The sequence below is a fragment of the Thunnus thynnus genome, chromosome 14 (assembly GCF_963924715.1).
Source record: "Thunnus thynnus chromosome 14, fThuThy2.1, whole genome shotgun sequence".
NCBI classification, from domain to species: Eukaryota; Metazoa; Chordata; class Actinopteri; order Scombriformes; family Scombridae; genus Thunnus; species Thunnus thynnus.
Window position 1 is genome coordinate 22,940,416 of NC_089530.1, and position 20,011 is coordinate 22,960,426.

A 20,011-nucleotide genomic window follows, 5' to 3' on the forward strand; every position below is an offset into this window, starting at 1 on the left:
TTCTTTATAAAGATTAAACTGCTGCTTTTTTGGATCCAACAGTATATTAACATGTTTTAATAAGTGACTCCTCCTCTTCCTCCTCCTCATATACATCCACACGCTGCTGTGATTCCTAACAGTCAGCTCGACGTCTCTGCTCTCGGTCATGTACGGCCCTCCTGACTCTGAGCATCACCGTCTCTGTCCGTCCTGATCTTTATCTGTCTTTCTGTCGCTCCTTCAGTCCTTCAGAACAAAGGTTCATTAATGTACCTGGCTGCTCTCTGGCTGTCTCTGCTCTCTCTCTGATGTTCGCCAATTACAGCTCGTTAAAAACACTCACTCGTCCGCTGTCATCTGTCTTTCTCCTGACCTCACTCGCTTCTTAACAAACCCTCTCTCTCTCCCCCCTTTCTTCGTTTCTTTTGCCGTCACCTTTCCGACAAGATCGGCCGGTTAATCATCGCAAATATTGTCAATCTGCAGTAAAAAATCTGCTTCTCCTATTTCGTTATTTTATTTCAATCCTTATGTCATCCTCCTGTATCTCTTCTCTCTCTCTCTCTCTCTATTTCCTCCTTCAGTTCTTCGCTGCCTTCACCTCCCTGCTCGGCCTCTCTGTACAGAGCAGAATGAGGCCCAGCGCTACTGTTGTATAATGTTATTTACATTTCTTGGCGGTAATTAGGCCGATAGGGGAACGGCTGCGATCCCACAGTCGATTAAGAAGCACAGGAGGAGGGAGGGAGGGAGGGAGGAAGGCGGGGGGGGGGGGGGGGGGGGGGGGGGAGTAGAGGGTGGAGGGTGGAGGGTGTAGGTAGGACATAGGTCAAACAAAGTGCTACGACTTTTTTATGTAAAGTGATGTCACAGCGCGCCGAACGGCTTCTTGCAGAACAGGCGCGCTTTGAAAAAAAAAAAAAGTTTGAATCTCTCAAAAACAAATAATAATAATATATGTATATTTATAATAAATATGAACAAAACACACACACACACACAACTTTTACATCTTTGTCTTGAACGCCCTGCATGCACTTCTCAGTGCAGCAGGAGAAACCTGTTCTCGCCTTAACAAACAGGGAGCCGCGGATCATTATGAACATTACATAATATGCCGAAACCAAACAAACAAAAAAATAAAACAACAAACATGCACTGAACTTCTCCTGCAAAAAAAACAAACAAAAAAAAAACAAAACCACAACACACATTTTACATCACTTCTACATGACTTCCAGCATTCTGACGGTTCTTTTTAACCACAGAGGACAAAACTGAGACCAGCTGTCCTTTTATTTATTACCATTAAAATCATAAAATAGGATGTACAGAATATAGTTCAGCATCTGTTTTTTCATATAAAAGCTTTGTGCACTTTAATAAGAAAAGTCTTGTTCTGGCCGTTGCATTGTGCAAACATTACGACCTCGTTGTGCAAACATTACGACCTCGTTGTGACAACAGATAACAACTCTTCTCTTAAAGAGCATCCTGTTAAGTTCTGTTCTGGATTATAACTGTTTGGAAAAGTTCAGCTGGGAAAATCGTCCACATTAATCCATCCGGTCTTCAGAAAAAGCAAAAGATAATCTACTAACCGGAAAGGCGGATCTTTTTTTTTTTATTTTGAGATGCTGCGGTGTTACATGCTGGTAGGTGACGGTTGGTGTCTAATCTGCTAGCAGAAGTTATAATGATGTATGTTTTGTGCCTCATTGTGTGTTTGCTGTTGTGAGATTAGCTTTTCTTCATCTGTGAGAAAGACTTGAGGTAATCCTGGTCTCAGTTTTAGGACCGTGTCAGACTCTAGTAGAGCAAATGATTTCCAAGTTCTTCCTTTAGAGGAACCAGATAAATTAAATTTAAAAGTTCTCTCTGGTTGTGAGAATGAAAACCGTCACCTCCAGAGTCACATAAACATTCTTTCCACCCATGTTTGAACTTAACGTCACTCTTTATTACTTCCAACAGCAAAACTGTACATGATGTGAATGAGCCTACAACACCGCCGTTGAATTCAGTCTCACACTGCACCGTCATGGTCAAACGAGCTAATTCATTAGCACACTGAGTGGATGTGGATCAGCCCGGGGACAGGCCGAGCGGAGCTGGCGTTATGTAAGTGTGACACCGCTGATTATATACTGTATACAGTATGCATATGTGGGGTTTTTACTGTAATCACAACAAGTCCGGAGCTGTGTGTGTGTTCCAAGAAGAGTCGGGTGGGAGGTAAGGTGAGGCGGTGGTGGTGAGGTGGGGGGGGGCGCAGGCGGATGATGAGGGCGGGGTAACACAGCATATGGAATACACATCATGTCCCTGATAAGGATCAAAGCGGTTATATAAGAGCCACAATCCCTTTGTTTTGTTCAAGAACACACTCCCAACCACCCCTGACGGCCAGTGTGTGTGTGTGTGTGTGTGTGTGTGTGTGTGTGTGTGTGTGTGTGTGTGTGTGTGTGTGTGTTCCCATGAGACAAGCAGACAGAGAAAATTAAGAAAAAAAAAGAAAAGACAGAAAAAAATAATGAAGTAAAACAGAGGAAAAATGTAAAAATGTCATCTGAGAACACTGCCTCTTTGTCTGTTATTCTCTCTCTCCCTCTCTCTCTCTGTCTCTCTCTCTCTCCATCCTTCCATCCACCCGGCGCATGTTTGTGTTTGCTTTAGAGGAAAATAACAGGAATAAATAAATTGAACAGGAGACGCCATCGTTAAGACTCAAGCTTTCCAGAACATTCTCAGAAAATAAACAAAAGATGCAGCTCGCAAAACTTCCTGTGCTCGACTCCTCCTCGGACATTTCTGACCCCTACTGATCCCACGCATTAAAACACGAGAGAAAACATTTATCTTTACACTTTTTGTCTTATATTTACCAGTAAACACTCTTGTTCCCAGAATAATTTCTCAATTCTCGTGTAAAAGTCTAAAAAAAGACTAGTTGTTTCTTGAGAAGAACTAGATGATTCACTGGAAAACGGCAATGCACCAATTTGTTCAAGAGAATGAATTCTGCTGACTTTTCCTCTGATGCCAACATGAACTACGCTACAACTGGGTGAACTGTCATAACATTTGGTCCAGATAGTCATCCCTCCCTCAAGATACACTGTAATAACTTTGCTGATCCTCTGACTTTTCATCTAGTTCTATCATTATGACTTATGACTTATGACTAAATACCTGCTGTAAACATTACACCATATCAGCATTTTAGCATCGTCACTGTGAGCGTGTTAGCATGCTGACATTAGCATTTAGCTCAAAGCAACACTGTGCACAAGTACAGTTAGACTCTTAGATTTGACTGTTATTGAAAAGGTTTTGCAAACGTCAAAGAACCCACGAGATTTTCAGAAGGTTTCCTTTAGATAATCTTAAAATTATTATTCTCTAGATTTCAGTCCTGGTTAGCGCAACTCTGCTAACAACCAGTGTTTTGTTATAATCCGCCGCTGAGGACAGCAAATATGACACTCAGCTGCAGAAACCTAACAAAATCTGGGCTGAGAAAGAATGAAAGAAAGAAGAAGAAGGAAGTAGCAGAAGACACTGAACGTTTCATTTCCTGTGAATTCCTCGTACACAGGTAGAACATTTTAATCCTGCAGGACTGTTATTACGAATAAGTGTTTTTCTTCTTGGATGTATTTTTAATTATTAATATTACAACTGATATAAAGTCCATCTTAATGTAATCAATGCCTTCAGCTGATGTACTGATGAGCATCCGTTCATTCTTAAAAGGAGTGATATAAACTTCAAAGATGTCTGCAGTTCATTTCTTTAATGTTCAGGCTTGTGCAGCTCGTGTTTTGTTGACTGATAAAAGTTAACACCTGTGCAGCCTTCTCACCACCGTCAGGCTCAGGTTGCACTGAAAGGACTTGGCACATCAGCGCAACATGTGGCCTGTTCCTTCAGCAAGTCATCTGACTAGATAAAGTACACACCTGGGAGTCAAACAAACACACACACACACACATACTGTACCAACACACACACACACGCATGCATACAGTACATGTGCAGAGCCTCTATACGCCCCCCCCCCCAGACAGGAATACTTACGCAACATAAGATAGACAAAACATACAGTAGCCCGGAGGAGTTGTCGGTGTTAGCGGCGTCCCACCCACGGGTGCCCTTTGTGCGTGCGTCCATCATCGCCCACTTACTGTGTGGATGGACAAATTAGCTGAGAAGTGAAGATGATGAGAGGAGAGCGGAGTGTGAAAGGGAGAGCAGGAAGACTGAAGCGAAAGGGGGGAAAATGGAGCTCTCTCTCTCTATCTCTCTCTCTCTCTCTCTCTCTCAGCTGACGGCAGATGTTTCACTGATGACTTCAGTGTTCAAGTTGTAAAATGCTTTCTGGAAATTGTTTCCAGGTTCAAAACATCAAAACTGAGGTTGAATTTCCAGCCACGGCAGAAATATCTGCTTAACTGATTTACAGCATTTAATCACCAGGTGTAGAATAAGATGATGATGATGCACAGCTGAGAAGTGAATGCAAAGCTGTTCTTTTATTATAGTTTTCTTAATCTAAAAAGCCTGTTTTAGATGTTTATAAATGTCCCGGTTGAACTATTGTATTAAAATGTCACACTTACGGCCTACAACGTGACCTCACAAGTCTAGTTTTGTGTTTTTGTTCCTGTTTTTTTTAAAGGTTTTGATTTTGTTGTATGTGCTTTATGATCAAAAAGTTTATTTATCTGATTTATCTGGTTCCCAACATTTTTTTTATTTTGACCTTTCAAAATAAAACAACCACAGACTGTTTCATTTGGAGGATTTTTTGGAGGCCAGAGGAGGTGAAAGCGTTTCGTATTTCACAAGAAAAAAACTCAAATCTGGGAAAAGTAGAAAAAAGTTTGTAAAGTTTTTCTTTCTTATCCCTTTAATCAGCATCAAAACTCTCTAGCTAGGCTCTAGCACAGTTTTTAATTACAGTTACAGCCAAAGTCAACTTTTTTTAGCAGTTCAATAGGTTCATACTTCACTACATCTTCTTTCTTGCTTAAAATACAAATTTACTTGTGTAATTTCAAAAGGATTCAAATGCAACATAGATAGAAGGACTGCTACTTCATGGCTTTAAAATGAATCCATGTGAAGCTTTTTAAAAAAAGACAAGAAAAGAAAAGGAAGAGCTAGAAAACAATCTGCAGTTTTATTTCTGTTATTATATTAATTACATGACAATTTTGAAATTAGGGTTATGGTTTTTTTGGCCTTTTTCTACCAAACATCATTTTGTAAAAGTTTATTTAAAGAGAGAGAGAGTTTATTTTTCTAAATCTTTCTCCCAGATTGTGGGTTTTTTCTTTGGCAAGACCTGACAGGAAGCAACACCTTCAAATGTGGTTCGATGCTGCACCCTGGAGGTGTTAAATATGTTTGCATGTGTGTATGTGTGTGTGTGTGTGTGTGTGTGTGTGTGTGTTCCTACTTTAGTCTGGAAGCAGCAGAAGAGCTGTGTCAGGTAGGGGTGTTTTCTAGCCAGAGCCAGGATGCGTTTCTCGGTCAGGGTGCAGTCCACGTCGTCGTCCTGCAGGATCACGTCTTTCTTCAGCACCTTGACGGCGTAAACCTCATCGCTGCCTTTCTGCTCCGCCAGCATCACCTGAGCACATCACACATGAAGGTCAGAACCAAGGTGAAAAAACACGAAACATGACCCTAAAAACTTTCAGGGTCTTCCTTCTGTCGCTCGCTGTCACTTGTTCAACTGATTTGTTTGACTTTACAGGTTGTAGAAGGAAAAACAGACACAAGCTGATGGTAAACAGAGCTGAAAATGAGAGAAGCCAACAAAGGTCAAAGGTCACATGCTCACCTTTCCGAAGCTTCCTTTTCCCAGAACTTTGATGAACACAAAGTCGTGCAGGTTCATCCTCTTCACCTCCGGAGCGGTGTAACTTTTGACCTCTCCGTTCTCCCGGCTTCCTTTACCCTCCACCCTGACGCCGCCTCCGTCACTTCCTCCTCCGTTACTGTCCCCTGTTACCGTAGCAACAGAGGAGGCTGAAGATAGGGGGTGTTTTTTGTGCTCCTCTCCGCGGTGGTCAAACGACAGAGCCTTCCGGATGTTCTCCAGCTCCTTCACATCTGGACAGAAATAAAAAAAATGAGATGAGCTGTGGTTTAAAGTAGTTTAAAGTTTATGTATGATGGTCAAAACTACGACTACCCTGGTCACACGGGGAGGTGGGGGCGGACTTTGAGCGATCGTCTTCTGTCTGAGGCGTCCCTGATAAAGACTGCTGGGGGTCCTGACCCTGAGGAAGCTGATCAAAGACAACGTATCACTGTCATCATCATCATCATCACTGATTTTACCATCATTAACATCATCAATACTCAAGATAATATAAAGTAGCAAATCAAATATCTGTGAGGTGTTTTCTGTTTTAAAAAGCTTATAATTATTAAAAAAGAATCTGAAGAAAAGTAGTGATGTCTTCTAGTTTCAGCTGTTTTGGAAAGGCCAGTCTATCATTCTGACTAAAAGCTTGGGACGGGTTTAAATGTGGATTTAAAAATTTATAAAGGAATTTCAAAAAATTATTTTCTTTATTTGAAAGTTAAAAATCCACCATGAAACTTTATTTCTCCTGTTTTATTTTCTGGAGGAAAAACTGCCAAATCTGCTTATTCATTTCATAATTTCTGCTTTTCTGGAGTTACGAAGAAAATGTTGAAACAAAGTAGACTTTGCTGAAGTCAATTTAAATGTTTTCATATATACATACATACATACATATATAGAAAATGTAATTATGTAATGCGTCTAAGTAAAACCCAAGAGAGATTTTTCTCAAACCTGTGGTCGAGTCACCTTTTTCCGTCTATGGGCGCTGTTAGAGATCTTGTCCGGTGTGACTCCGAGGTCAGAGAGGACTTTAGCGATTCCCCTGGCGTCCACGCCGCAGTTAGGGGCCACATTACTCTCACAACGCCTGTGTACATTCACTTTACACACTGACACACACACACACACACAGAATAAGAAGCACAGTTAGAGACTTTTCAGTTCAAGTTCAAATCTATATATTTGTCTGTTCGTCAAAGAACCAATCACTTGTTACCAAATCCTTTATTTCCCATAACAATATGACCTGAAATATATATATTTTTCTGGATCAAGTAAAAGTGAAAGAGAAAGGATGTGTTTGTGTTGTTATTACCTTTATTAAACGAAGCGTTATATGGATGAACACTGTATCTGTACATACAGTACCTTTACACTGTAGTCCCTGTCGCAGCAGACCCCAGAGCAGAGAGCCACAGTGGTCGCAGAAGGTGAGAACTTTAAAGTTGTGGATGCTGAACATGTGCGGCACATTGACACTGAACCTCTGAGACCCGACCGGCTGCGAGAGACAGAAAAAAGGACAGTTTGAGCGACAAATCTGCAGGAGAATGGACGTCAGTGGGAATCTGAAAAGTACTCATATATTCACAGAACTCATAATTAAGTAGGTATGTAGGTAAGTAAAGATTTATCTATATCGCACAAAATAAAATTGTTACAAAAAAGAAAAGCATCTATTTAAAAAAGCAAAAGAATTTAAAGGACCAGTGTGTAAGATTTAGGGGGATCCATTGGCAGAAATGGAATATAATATTCATAAGTATGATTTAATTAGTGTTTAATCCCATGAAAATAAGAATCATTGTGTTTTCGTTACATTAGAATGAGCCCTTTATATCTACATAGGGAGCAGGTTCCCTTCAATGGAGCCCGCCATGTTGCACCGCCATGTTTCTACAGTAGCCCAGAATGGACAAACCAAACACTGGCTCTAGAGATGGCCTTTCATGTTTTACACAAGTTTCACAGCCACCGTAGGTTCTCCTAAACGCCTGGAAGGAGAGTGGTAGTTGGTTGCAATCTGCAATCTCACCACTAGATGCCACTAAATCCTACACACTGGTCCTTTAAGTGCGTTTTAAAAAGTCTTTTTTTAAATCTCAGTTGAGCTGAATAACCTGACAGTAAGAGGTAAACTGTTCCAAAGTTAAGGGGTAAAGACAGAAAAGCTCTGATAACATCAGATTGCTCAAATTCCCTTAAGCAAAGCTTTTTACTGCCAACTGTACCAGTAATTCCCATTAGGTGAAGACTTGTGGTTGTACTGGAAAGTGAGTGTTCACGTCACAGTACTTCCCAGTAAGATTAATCACGCCAAATGGAAACTAATGATTGTAATTAGAAACGACATGATTTGCAGTCTGGACTGAACTACAGGTGTAAAAGCAGCCAAACTAAAGATGAAAAGATATGTTTTTTTCATAACATTTAGTCTTTAAAGCTGCTCTGTGAACATATTTGGTGCGTTACACATGGCAATAACACTTCTGTTAGCTTCCTGCGGAGCATGTAAACAGCACATTTTATTTTCTAGAAAAGGTCAGAATCAACAATCAGTCCACACCGTGTTGTATCTAATAAAAAACTGCCGGCTGTTGTTGATTCATACCTCCCCGACTGTGTCCTCCTGCTTCTTCATCCCTGCACACTTGGTAATGATCAGCTCATGGCAACGCTTATGGACCACACAGGTGCACACTGGAGGAGGAACGCACACATACACACACACACACACACACACACACACACACACACACACACATCGGACATATGAAACACATTTACAGGGTAATTTTGTGTGTTTTAAGTGCCTCCAGTTGATAATACTGCCAAACATAAATTAAGGTGAAGACACAGGGAATGTAAAGACTTCAAGAGGCTGCAAAAAAAAAAAAAAAAACCCGACAATCCTACCTTGGCACTGGTAGCCCTGCTTTCCTAAAACGCCCCTGAAAGCCAGAGAGAGAGACAGAGAAAGTGTGAGAAAACAAACTTAACTCAGCTGGAATCAAATAAGAATGTGTGTTGTACTCATAATCAAGACGTGATCACACCTGCAACCATTAGTCGATTAATCAAATAGCCGATTGCCAGAAATTAACTGGCAACTATTTTCATTTTAAGTAATTTTTTAAGCAAAAATGCCAAACATTCCTTTGCTTTTCTCTGTTTTCTATCATTGCAAACTGAATATATTTTGGTTTTGGACTGTTCAGACAGACAAAACAATACATTTGATGTCATCTCCTAGGAAATAGTGAAAATGTGCACTGTTGTCACCAGCGCAGGACGATAAGGTGCTGCCCATGGCTAGAAGCAGGTGAAATATTTATATGTTGCTCCGGCTTTGTTGTTATCAGTTGTGTTTAGAGATTTATTCTCTAAACAGAATGAAGCTTTGCTAGAAAAGCCTTTTGGCCTTCATCCACAAATGTATTAGTTGATTAAATTTTTTTTTTTTTTGCCAATTACTGTGGCAGCTTGGAAGCGTACACATAAAAATAAAAAAAATGACTCAATAATCAGTTTCTTCTGAAGGCTGAAAGAAATATCTCTTTGCACAAGTCTTAATCTAAAGGTTTAGTGGAAATAAAATTAAGATTATTTACCAGAACAGGAGCAGGGAGGCTCACTATTAGCTAAAGGCAGCTGCTTCCATCACTAACACCAGCATGGCATTAGTGTTAAGAACAACTGCAACAACTGCTGGATTAATGGATCAGTCGATCAACAGAAAATGAATCACCGACTACTTTGATAATCATTTGTTTTGAGTCATTTTTTAAGACAAAAATGCCAAAATCCTCTGGTTTCAGCTTCTCAAATGTGAATATTCTCTGTCTTTAGTTTTCTATGATAGTAAATTGAATATATTCGGGTTGTGGACTGTTGGTCAGAACAGAACAAGACATTTTTTGGTTGTATTTGGACTTTGGGAAACAGTGATCAACATGTTTCAATATTTTCTGGCATTTATAGACAAAATGATATATTGATTAACTGCAAAAAATAATTAGAAGATTAGTCAATAATGAAAATAATTAGTAGTTGCTTCCCTAGATATGATTTAGTGAGACAGAAGAGAATATAAAAGACAGTTAGTTATAAACCAGTTCTTGGCCGATCCAAAATGAGATGAGGATCAATCATTTGATTTTCTTGTTAGCTTATTCTGATGTACAACTGTTGAACAACTTCAAAGTTTTACATTAAAATCTAGTTTATTTTTCTCTGACACACCAGTTGCCCTACATAAAAAAATTAAACCGATACTACAAACACTTTGCTCCCCTGTGAGGTGAAGTATTTGTGTTCATTCACCGCAGAAAACCCGGAACACTGGAGGACTCTATCAAACACAGTTTCCTTGTGATTCTGATTACAGATCAAAGGTTCTTTCAGCTGAGAGCGAGCAGAGCACCGGGGCCACATGGTTTCCATGTGAGTGATGCTAACACAGTTATTGGGATGGAAACAAACACAGCTGGCTTTGTTTATTACTCCACACTTCACATCATCCACTGTGTTTAAATGTAAACAAGACACCAGGTTAGTGGCAGTAATCAGAGAGCACATTAACTTACATGCAGCCTTTTCTCAAACCGCTTCACCATTTATCATTTTAAACCACACCTGGAGTTTTTAAAGTGTATTATTGATATGCGACGCTGCAGCCTGAAGAGTATTTTTCTTCGGAAATGTTGGATTGTCCGAGATCAGGCTCTCTAGAAGGATATCACATAGTTTTTCTTACTTTTCTTACTTAGATTTAGTTTTATCAGATGTTGAAATTGTTCTTTTGGTATTCAAGGATGCACCACTGTAACATGTGCTGTTGTTAAAACCCTGTTAGGGATCTTACTAAGAATTTAAATGGCAAAGAAATGAGGATTTGTCAGCAGAAATCCAGTTGTGTTAACAGGTCAACCTGATTGGGGAAACCAGGTTTTTTGTTTACTTGACATTTAGGAAATCAGGTTAATGATGTGTCTGTGTGTAGGTGACAGTTTTAACAGTAATTTTATTTCAGTTTCTCTCTGTTTGATTTAAATTTTCAAAAAAAAGAGGAGCATGATCTGTGTGTATTTACCAAGCAGCAACTAGCACGTCTACGGTCTTGAGTACCTTAAAGTGCCACCGACAGCAGCTAGATGCTGTTTCCAACTGACTCCCATTCAAAAAGTGTCAACCTCTCTAGAAATACTAAGTCAATCATTTTTTTCAAAGAGTCATTATGGTCTCAATCTCTAAATTCAGGCTCTCTAATAAGTGTGCTGGTGATCATTTTGGAAATTATTGCTCCGTCAATAAGATTTGAAGACCTATAGTAGCTTTGACGTCTGCTGTGTGGGTGTTGATTGACAGCTGTGATTGACAGTTGTCTCACCTGCTGCTCTCCCCGGGTCCTGGACTCGCACTGAGTCAGACTATTGTTGCAATATTTTATTACTTTATGTCCATCTTTATGTTCAGTCTATGGTATTTACATGTGTTTTTGAGTGTGTGTGTAATAATTATTATAAGGGTGCATGTCCTCACCAGATGAAGTCCCTGCAGTGGGAGCAGTAGGTGGGCTGTCTCAGGTAGGTGGCCATGAACTTGTGTCCGTTGACCTGGTGGACTCTCCGGCGGACGGCACCCTGACGCTTCCTGGGACGCATCCGCTGCCGAAACACACGCTCCTCATTCTCGCTGGAGACAGGCGCATCTAAAATACACACAGTTATACACATCAGTATACAGTGTAATAGAAAAGTATTACAGTTAGCTATAGCTGCATTTGAAATATATATATATATATTTATTTCATTTTAAAAACCTCAAACTACTCTGACTTTCTATTATTTTTTTGTGTTTTAAGATGAAGAACCATCATAAATGAACACATGCATTGGTGAGTCAATCAGACTCTCTTGTCCTCCTCGGCAACTAAAATCTGCACTTCCACCATTTAGCCACTAGATGGCAGCGACACTATGTGGCTCAAACTGAAAGTGTGGGGTCATCTTTAGTGATAAATCAAACACTCTGCTCTTTTCTTTTTCACGCAGCCAGTCACAGCGTCTGCTTGTGTCTCTCCTGCTCTCTGTGTTTAATTAAGGAGGGTTTTCCCAGTGGAACAGCAGAGAGTTTCAATTACTGTCTAACCCTGCGCTCATTACGCACACACGCTACCTGGGGCGAGCAAGTGAGAGAGAGAAAAGAGAGGAGGGGTGACTTCAGAGTAATGTAAATTATGAAGAGTAAAAGGGTGTTGGGAGGAGAGAGAGACAGTCTTGGATGAAGGAATATATTTTGTACGAGACATAAGAGAAATAAATACACACATGTGAGCACACACACATACTCAGCCTTTTTTTAATGAGTCAGGAAGCTGATATCAAAGCCTAACTTTACTTTTAACATTAACGAACAAAGAGAAATGTCCTCCCCTCGTCCTAAACTGGCCCTAAATCAATGCTAGAGTACTTCCTTGTTCTATGAATGACGCGGTAAACAAGTTGAAGCAGCAGTGTCTGTGTTTGACTAATCAGCAACTGTCATCCCTGCAAACCCTACCCTCACAAAGTTCCTGTATTTTTGGAAAGTACTACCCTCAGGGACCTTTTTTGGGGGGTAAAACATTCTCCCTGGAACATAATTCAGACCCTGGACCCTCCAGTGGAAACACAGGTAGGGGAACTGAGTTCTGAGTGAAAAGGTTCTTAGTCCCTGCGGAAAGTTCCTGCCATCAAAACGTAGCTTATGACTTGAATTTTTAGTACCGAAATTTTCCTGTTAACTAATTTATGTAAAGCTCTCACTGGTTGCTGAGTGTTTTTCTTAAGTTAACTGTTGTAAGTGGATCATTTAACTCTGACTGCAAGCAACACAAATGTAATCTGTGATAGATACACACTCACCAAATTAGATACTGTTAGAGAAAGTACTGTTTTCTTTTCAAAAAAATCTAATTAGACAAAGAGTGCAAACAGTGAAATATTGTTTGTAGACATGTTAAAACTGCTGTAAGGTTCGTCATGGTGAAACATCTTCAAGATGAGTAAAGAATCCCGCTCCACTCAAAAATGTGCTCTGCTGATTGTCACTTCAGTTGTTGATGTATGAGCTTCATTGTGTAGAACGATGTATGTACTGAGTTTGACACTAGAAGACTTCATCTGCTGGAAGTGGAAAATTTCTCTGCACTCAACAAAAAATCTGAGTTTTGATTTGTGACATCATAAGTCGTTTAAGGCAGACAATAATTCAACTACTATATATTCAGTTTATGTTGTTGCACCAAGAATGTTTATGTCAAGTCATACTGTCAGGTGGTCTGCACATCTGTCCATTCAGAGCAAAGTGTTTCAAAAACTACTAGCTGGATAAATATGAAATTTGCTGCAGATTTTTGTGTTCCCTAGAGCAGTGATTTACAACCTTTTTCCTTAAGCAACCCCTATTTTACCACGAAGTACACTGCTGACCCCTGACAAACTGACGTATTTTATGGATAACTCATATATTTGATGCATAATAAAATCAAATAAGAATTAGTAACTGTACAATGAACCCAAATAGTGAACTCAGTACCTGCAGGAAGTTTGTGTTAATGGATGAAACAGATTATTTCCTGTGAATATTGCTATGAGACGAATTTCCCTTATATGTTTAGGAACCTTTATACAATTCTATGTCTCTATTATTATTATTATCATTTTAAAGACTATTATACTACTACTATCATACTAAGTACTTAATAGGCTTATTTTTGAACCATTCAGTTCTCTCTTCTCCCTAACGTTTGGCCATTGTTCCATTAGCTTGTTGGTTGTTTTAACTGTGTACTCTTCTAATTCTTGCTACATTAGCTTAGCAGAGAGTGAAGGCTGAATAAAGATTGTGCTCATGTCTACACCGCACCCTTATCCTCACAAGATTAATTTCTTCACAGAAATTAATGAAATGCTCACACATATATAGAAAAAAGTCTTCTTACACCACTTAAAACCAACAGGGCCTCGCGACCCCCCATAAAGCTTTGGCGACCCCTTTGTGGGAGTTGGGACCCCCAGGTTGGGAACCAATTTTGGTGACCCACTGATCTTTCCCTCCTGTCATGTTAAAACAAGAACTTGTACCCATAATATATCATAATCAAATGGACAGATAACCGTTAACTTTGATCCCCGGAGGATGAACTCTTCCTGTTTCCTGCACCTTCAGGATGTCTTTTAGCTCCACATCTGTTAGGACTCTGGGACTCATCATTCATTCTTTCCTCCCTGTCCTGTTCTGCCTGTCTTCAGTCGTACTCCTCCAACCCCTTTGCTATACGCCATCACCATCACCTAGCAACTGACGGCTGCTGCCTAGCAACAGTGTTAGACATAGCGTTGCACGTTGGGGAGGTTTCAGGGGGTCGGGGTGGGGGGGTCTGTGACAGACATGTTGCTCCTCTGTGATGTCCTCACCAACACCTCAAAAGTAAAAGTAAAATATCAAAGAGCTTAGTGCCACACCAGTGTTTCTGTAACGAGCTACAAGCTACAAACACAGTTCACAATGAACATGTTGACCTTTATTAATCCATAAAAGCACCAAACAGACTTTAGGTCTTCAGTCCTGTTGGCAGACCCTCAAGGCAGCAGTATTTATTACACTCAAAGGTACTAAAGTGACGGACAAATGATGAGAAACAATACCTATGCTGCCAAATATCACTATCTCACTGGTATTGTCAATACTGTTCCATAATTTAGTTTAAACAGATGTGGTTTTGCTTTCTACATCAAACTAAAACTATGGATTTTTTAAAAACATCTGATAATGATTGTTACCTTAACTTAAAACCTGCATTAACTGATTTTTTTGGCCATTTGGGAGCAGCGGAAATGAGTAGTAAACACAACATTAACATATCATCACCTTTTAAGTTGATATGTTGAACTTGTAAGCAAACAGTTGCCTATTTCCACATCCAGCAGTTATGGAGCAACATTATCATTCATTAGGAGTTGTGTTTCTGTCCACTAGTCCAATATTCACTCTCTTTTAGCTCTGTTTTTGCTCTCTACCAACTCCTGGGGGAAATATCTGGCTCTTTAGCTGCTAAATGCTCCACTGTGTTCATCAGCTAGTCTACAGCTAACTGTGTCTATTTGCTGTTTGGTGCTGAGCAGGTAGTGTACAGTAGCTTTTTAGTGCTTTTCCTCTGAAATCAGCTGCCTGCTGCAGTCTAAAACAACACTATAAGATTGAACCAAGCCGACAGTCTCTTAATTCTCTGTAGGTTCATCAATACAAGCCACGCACAACACATTACACACCGTCAGTTCACAATCGCTATTATATAGCGATATTATATAGACGTCAACTCGTCATGAGGTACTTTCCAACATACTGTACAACATACTTACATACTTGAACCAAAGGGGAGGGAATGGGCTGCATTAATGGTGGCGCAGTGGTTGTTTTGCTCAGGGAACCCTGCTCATGTTAGCCTGCTAGCTATAACCACAGACACATAAAGGAAAAAACACTGTTACCTATTCTTGCAATGCTCACAAACACATCATCATTAGCGGCTATACACCTGTACAAAAAATGCATCCAACAGCAGGCAAACTGAAAATCCATCCGTTCATCCGTTTCCTGATGCTTATGCAGGATGCAGGATGCTAAGCAAGATAGCACAGAGGACCTTCTACTACTACATAACCACTACCAGGCCTCTACCTCCAGCTCTTCAAGGGGTATTTCGAAGGATTCTCAGTCTAGATGGGATATACAGTATAATCCCTACAGAGAGTGTGTTCTGCATGCTTATGGGGTCTCCTCCCAGTTAGACATGGCCAGAATACCTCCACAGGGAGGCGCCCAGGGGGCTTCCTGATCTAATGTCCAAACCATGTTAACTGGCTCTTTAAAACATTTAAGGAGTTCTACTCTGAGGTCCTTCCAGATGTCTGAGCTCTTCACCCTCAAACTGGAACGTCCCGCCACTTATAATAAATGAATGATATTCAAATACAGACAGCAGCACCAGGAACTGTTGTTTTGATCCTGAACAGTCAGGAACTACTACCAATTTCAGGCCAGACCTCTTTCATTCATACACATTCCTACAGATAATATCACCAAACATACTGCCCCATCTTTACCATATGTTCAGAGTGAATGGGAAGTTAATTATAAAGGCGGCTGTATTACTCACAAAATGAATAGAAAGATGCTGGTACACACAAAAGACATTGACTGGCTCCATGTGGTGCAAACTGAGAAAAAGACACAAAATGTTTGTGTGAGCTGAAAATGACTCAACTATTATGTCTATTTGCAACAGATTTGCCTTCCCGCTGAGGGCGGTGTCATTTTTTCCAGACCAGTGTAACCACACCTTATTATTAAGGCTGCAACTAACAATTACTGTCATTATCGATGTATTTGTCCATTAATCAATTAGTCATTTGATCTATAAAATATCAGAAAATGATGAAAAATGTCAATCACTGTTTCCCAAAGCCCAAGATGTCATCCGCAAATGTCTTTTTATTGTCCCATCCAACAGTCCACAACCCAAAGATATTCAGTTTACTGTCACAGAAAACTAATAAACCAGAAAATATTCACATCTGAGAAGCTGAAGCCAGAGAATTTGGGCATTTTTCTCTTAAAAATGACTCAGCCAAGCTGCTGCTCCTGTTTTGGTATATAATCTTAATTTTATTTCCACTAAACCTTTAGCTTTAGACTCATCCAAAGAGATATTTCTTTCAGAAGAAGCCGTTTATTGAGTCATTTTTTATTTTTATGTGTACGCTTCCAAGCTGCCACAGTAATTTACTTTCAATAAACTAATACTGTTCTGGACAAAGGCCACAAGAGGTTTTTTTCTAACAAAGCTTCATTATGTTTAGAGAATAATACTCTCACAGCTGATAACAACAGAGCCGGAGCAACATATAAATATTTCACCTGCTTTTAGCAACAGGCGGCACCTTATCATCAACAGTGTTTTTTGCGTGTGTGTGCATGTGTGTGTGTGTGTGTGCATGAAAGCTAATAGCTTGATTGTAGCTCTCAGGCCTGACAGTTCACCCGTGTGTTCTCTGCTATGCAAACACATTTAAGTAATGACTGCAATTTCATCCGCACACACACACACACACACACACGGCTACATAAACATACTGTACAGACAGAAAATGCAGAGTGAGTGAGCAGAGCGAAACAGGACAAAAAAAAAAAAAAAAAAAGATAATTAAAGAATAGATTTATAACAGAGAGAAAGAAAATGGTTATTTCCTGCTGAAAGTCCTTGTCCTAATGTCCTAATGACACCTCTTTGTCACTCTGTACTGTTCTCTCTCTCTCTCTCTCTCTCTCTCTCTCTCTCTCTCTCTCTCTCTCTCTCTCCATCTATCTCTTTTTCGATGATGTAACTGGTCCATTAGAGAACACTCCACTTTACTAATCAATTTATCACCCTCCTCCCCCCTCTCTCGACCTCTGGTTAACTCCCTCTCTGTCTTTCTCTTCTTCCATTCTGTCATGTCTCTCTAACACGCAATCTGGTGCACGAGCACACACACACACACACACACGAACACACACACACACATACACATATACGCGGATGCACAAACACTAACATTTCTGGTAAACATTGACTCTGTCATCTCTTGAGTGGAGAAATAAAATCTGATAGCTACTTTATCCTGAGAGATGGTGGAAAAGTCATTCACATCTGGTGAAGTGAAAAAACAGCTTTGTTGTTCTGGTTTAAAGCTCAGTCTTTCCTTATGAAGTATCAAATTGTGTTTCTGGTGAAAAGTAAGGGGAGGATGTATGTCTGTAAAGCGGGTAAAAAAGCACAAAATAAGCCCTAATTGGAATCTAAATTATATAGTGGAAATGGTGGTAATGTACATGGTATGTTGCTGATCGAATCTGTTCTTTTCCCTGCAATAGTTATTACATTATTAAGATTCCTTCTCTTTATTTAACGGTCTGATGTGTTAAACACCCACGTCTATGATGTTTTTGTACTCCCATTCCCAAAGATCACTTTAGTTTATTCATTTTGTCATATTTTTTAAAGAAACTAACAAACCAAATATGAGGAAAACAATAGCAAAAGCAAACATGATGAGGGATTTTGTGATTCTTTTCGATTAAAAAGGTAAAATAAAAGGAAAAACACTTTGAATCCATCAAGGAAAGTGTATCCTCAGTGCATTAAATGGCAGTAAATGGAAAATGACACTAGATGGCAGAGTATCTTTAAAACTAGTTAGACCTAATCTTAAAGAAGTAGAAATAAATACTGTATTAGCCTTCTCCATGAACACAGCACTGCCTTTAACATCGGATTGAACAACAACACAGCAGCAGTAGACACATTTGTCACATACTTTCATGCCTGTCGTATGTTTATACACTTTCTCTCACTGCATCAAGTAGATTGGCACTACATGACTTTGTAAGATCAAAAAAGGTTCATTTGTTAACTGTCTTTCTTCATGTTAACTTCATTTGTTAACTTGTACTGCTTGAAAATGTCTCACATTTTCAAGCAAGTACACGAGCTACAGTGGGATCCATTGTACTGTATGTCTGAGGGCTTTTTTTCATTAATAATTTGGCCCCAGACACTGTAAAATGTGCCAAAATGTATTGTTAACTGGGCCAAACATCAGAAAACACTTAAAAATGCTCATTACAATTTCTTAAAGTCAACAGTGATGTCATCAACTGTCTTGTTTTGTCCAACCAACAGTCTAAAACTCCTAAATAATCACTTTAATGTAATATTTAGACAAATAAAAGCAGCATATTTTCATATTTGAGGTGCTTAAAAAAGAGAATGTTTGGATTTTTTACTTGGAAAATGACTTAAAAACTCACTCAACTATCAAAAAGCCAATTAGTTTATGGTTGATCTACTAATTTAGCTAACCGTTGCAGCTCTAGTATCAACGCAGCCTTGCCACAAAGGTACAACACCTCAAAAAAGACACATGGTTCGGTTTTAACATGGTTCAGCACAACAACAGTGGCAGATTTTGTATTTTTGTTTGTAACTTCGGAACAGCATCTCACCGATCAAGTGCTACAGTGGTGAGGAATAATACAAACTGTGCAAACGTTATGTGGTCTATCAAACCACAGTTGAAGCCATAGAGGATGTTCAGTATGTAGTAGGGCTGCACGATATTGTAAAAAAAAACTTTTTCTGCAATATGAAAAAATACAGGAAATTTCACCAGATACATGCAGTGTGTTGTACAGATATACAACAATATAGATATAACAATCATAATTTGCATCATTTGGATACTTTAAAAGTTTATCCTCTTCTAACAAAAAATCAAATGTATACTTGTTCTACATGTTCAAAGATAAACAGGCCTCCTGGCATGGCAGATTTATCTATAAACCAGCAAGATGTAAGTACAGATAGATCTGGATACTGCAAGATTTGTGTGCATGTTGTGTGTGTTAAGCGTTTCTTACATTAGGGCACAGACCAGCCCAGTGACAGTAACTGTTTAACTTTTAACCAGCACTGGGACAAGGTGTCGCTGATAACGGGAATACACGCGCTCAAAAGCCGCCTCATGTAACCGAACGCCTGCCTCCAGCATCCAGGCGACATTATCTGTGACAGCAGCCTCGTTGCTGAGGTTTACAGGCAGGTGATGTGCAGACTCTGCATGCACAGAGATCAGTTCGTTATGTGCTCTGCTGAAGGGGTGCATTCGATCAGTTTATCAAACAACCAAAACAGGCAGCGATCAATTTCAGGTTGTGGTAGGCGACTAGTAGGGGCTACTTTGGTTGTTTGATAAGCACACTGGGAACTGATCTGTGTATCCAAGAACCCTTAAATCGGACTAAATTGTTTAACATCAGACTGACTTTTCTTATGGAGAATAAGAACCTTGCAAGTTTTCCTTTTGTATCAAGCAGCAAAAAAGTTGTAGCATGACATGTTTGAGTTAATTTGTCTTATTTGACATCGTGTATCCTGCAATGTGACTATCGCACATGCGCACATCGAGATGTCGCTGCTAAAACAATAATATATCGTGCAGCCCTAGTATGTCCTGTAAATGTCTGCTAATGTTGAGTAACAAACAGGAGACAGACAGA

At 39.7% G+C, this 20,011-nt stretch overlaps 1 protein-coding gene across 2 annotated transcripts in view; it reads right to left on the reverse strand.

The window, feature by feature from the left end:
- The window catches only part of LOC137197304 (protein kinase C epsilon type-like), a 97,746-nt gene that overhangs the window by 37,066 nt on the left and 40,669 nt on the right, over positions 1-20,011 (reverse strand). Inside the window, exons 3-10 of one of the 2 annotated variants that reach the window (XM_067610636.1) lie at positions 11,411-11,579; positions 8,786-8,820; positions 8,481-8,569; positions 7,238-7,370; positions 6,836-6,978; positions 6,188-6,284; positions 5,834-6,105; positions 5,447-5,620 (exon numbers count right to left, since the gene is read on the reverse strand). In XM_067610636.1, coding sequence (XP_067466737.1) covers positions 5,447-5,620; positions 5,834-6,105; positions 6,188-6,284; positions 6,836-6,978; positions 7,238-7,370; positions 8,481-8,569; positions 8,786-8,820; positions 11,411-11,579 — 1,112 coding nt within the window. Of the gene's footprint in view, positions 1-5,446; positions 5,621-5,833; positions 6,106-6,187; positions 6,285-6,820; positions 6,979-7,237; positions 7,371-8,480; positions 8,570-8,785; positions 8,821-11,410; positions 11,580-20,011 lie in introns of both variants that reach the window. The other variant, XM_067610635.1, reaches the window with a different exon arrangement.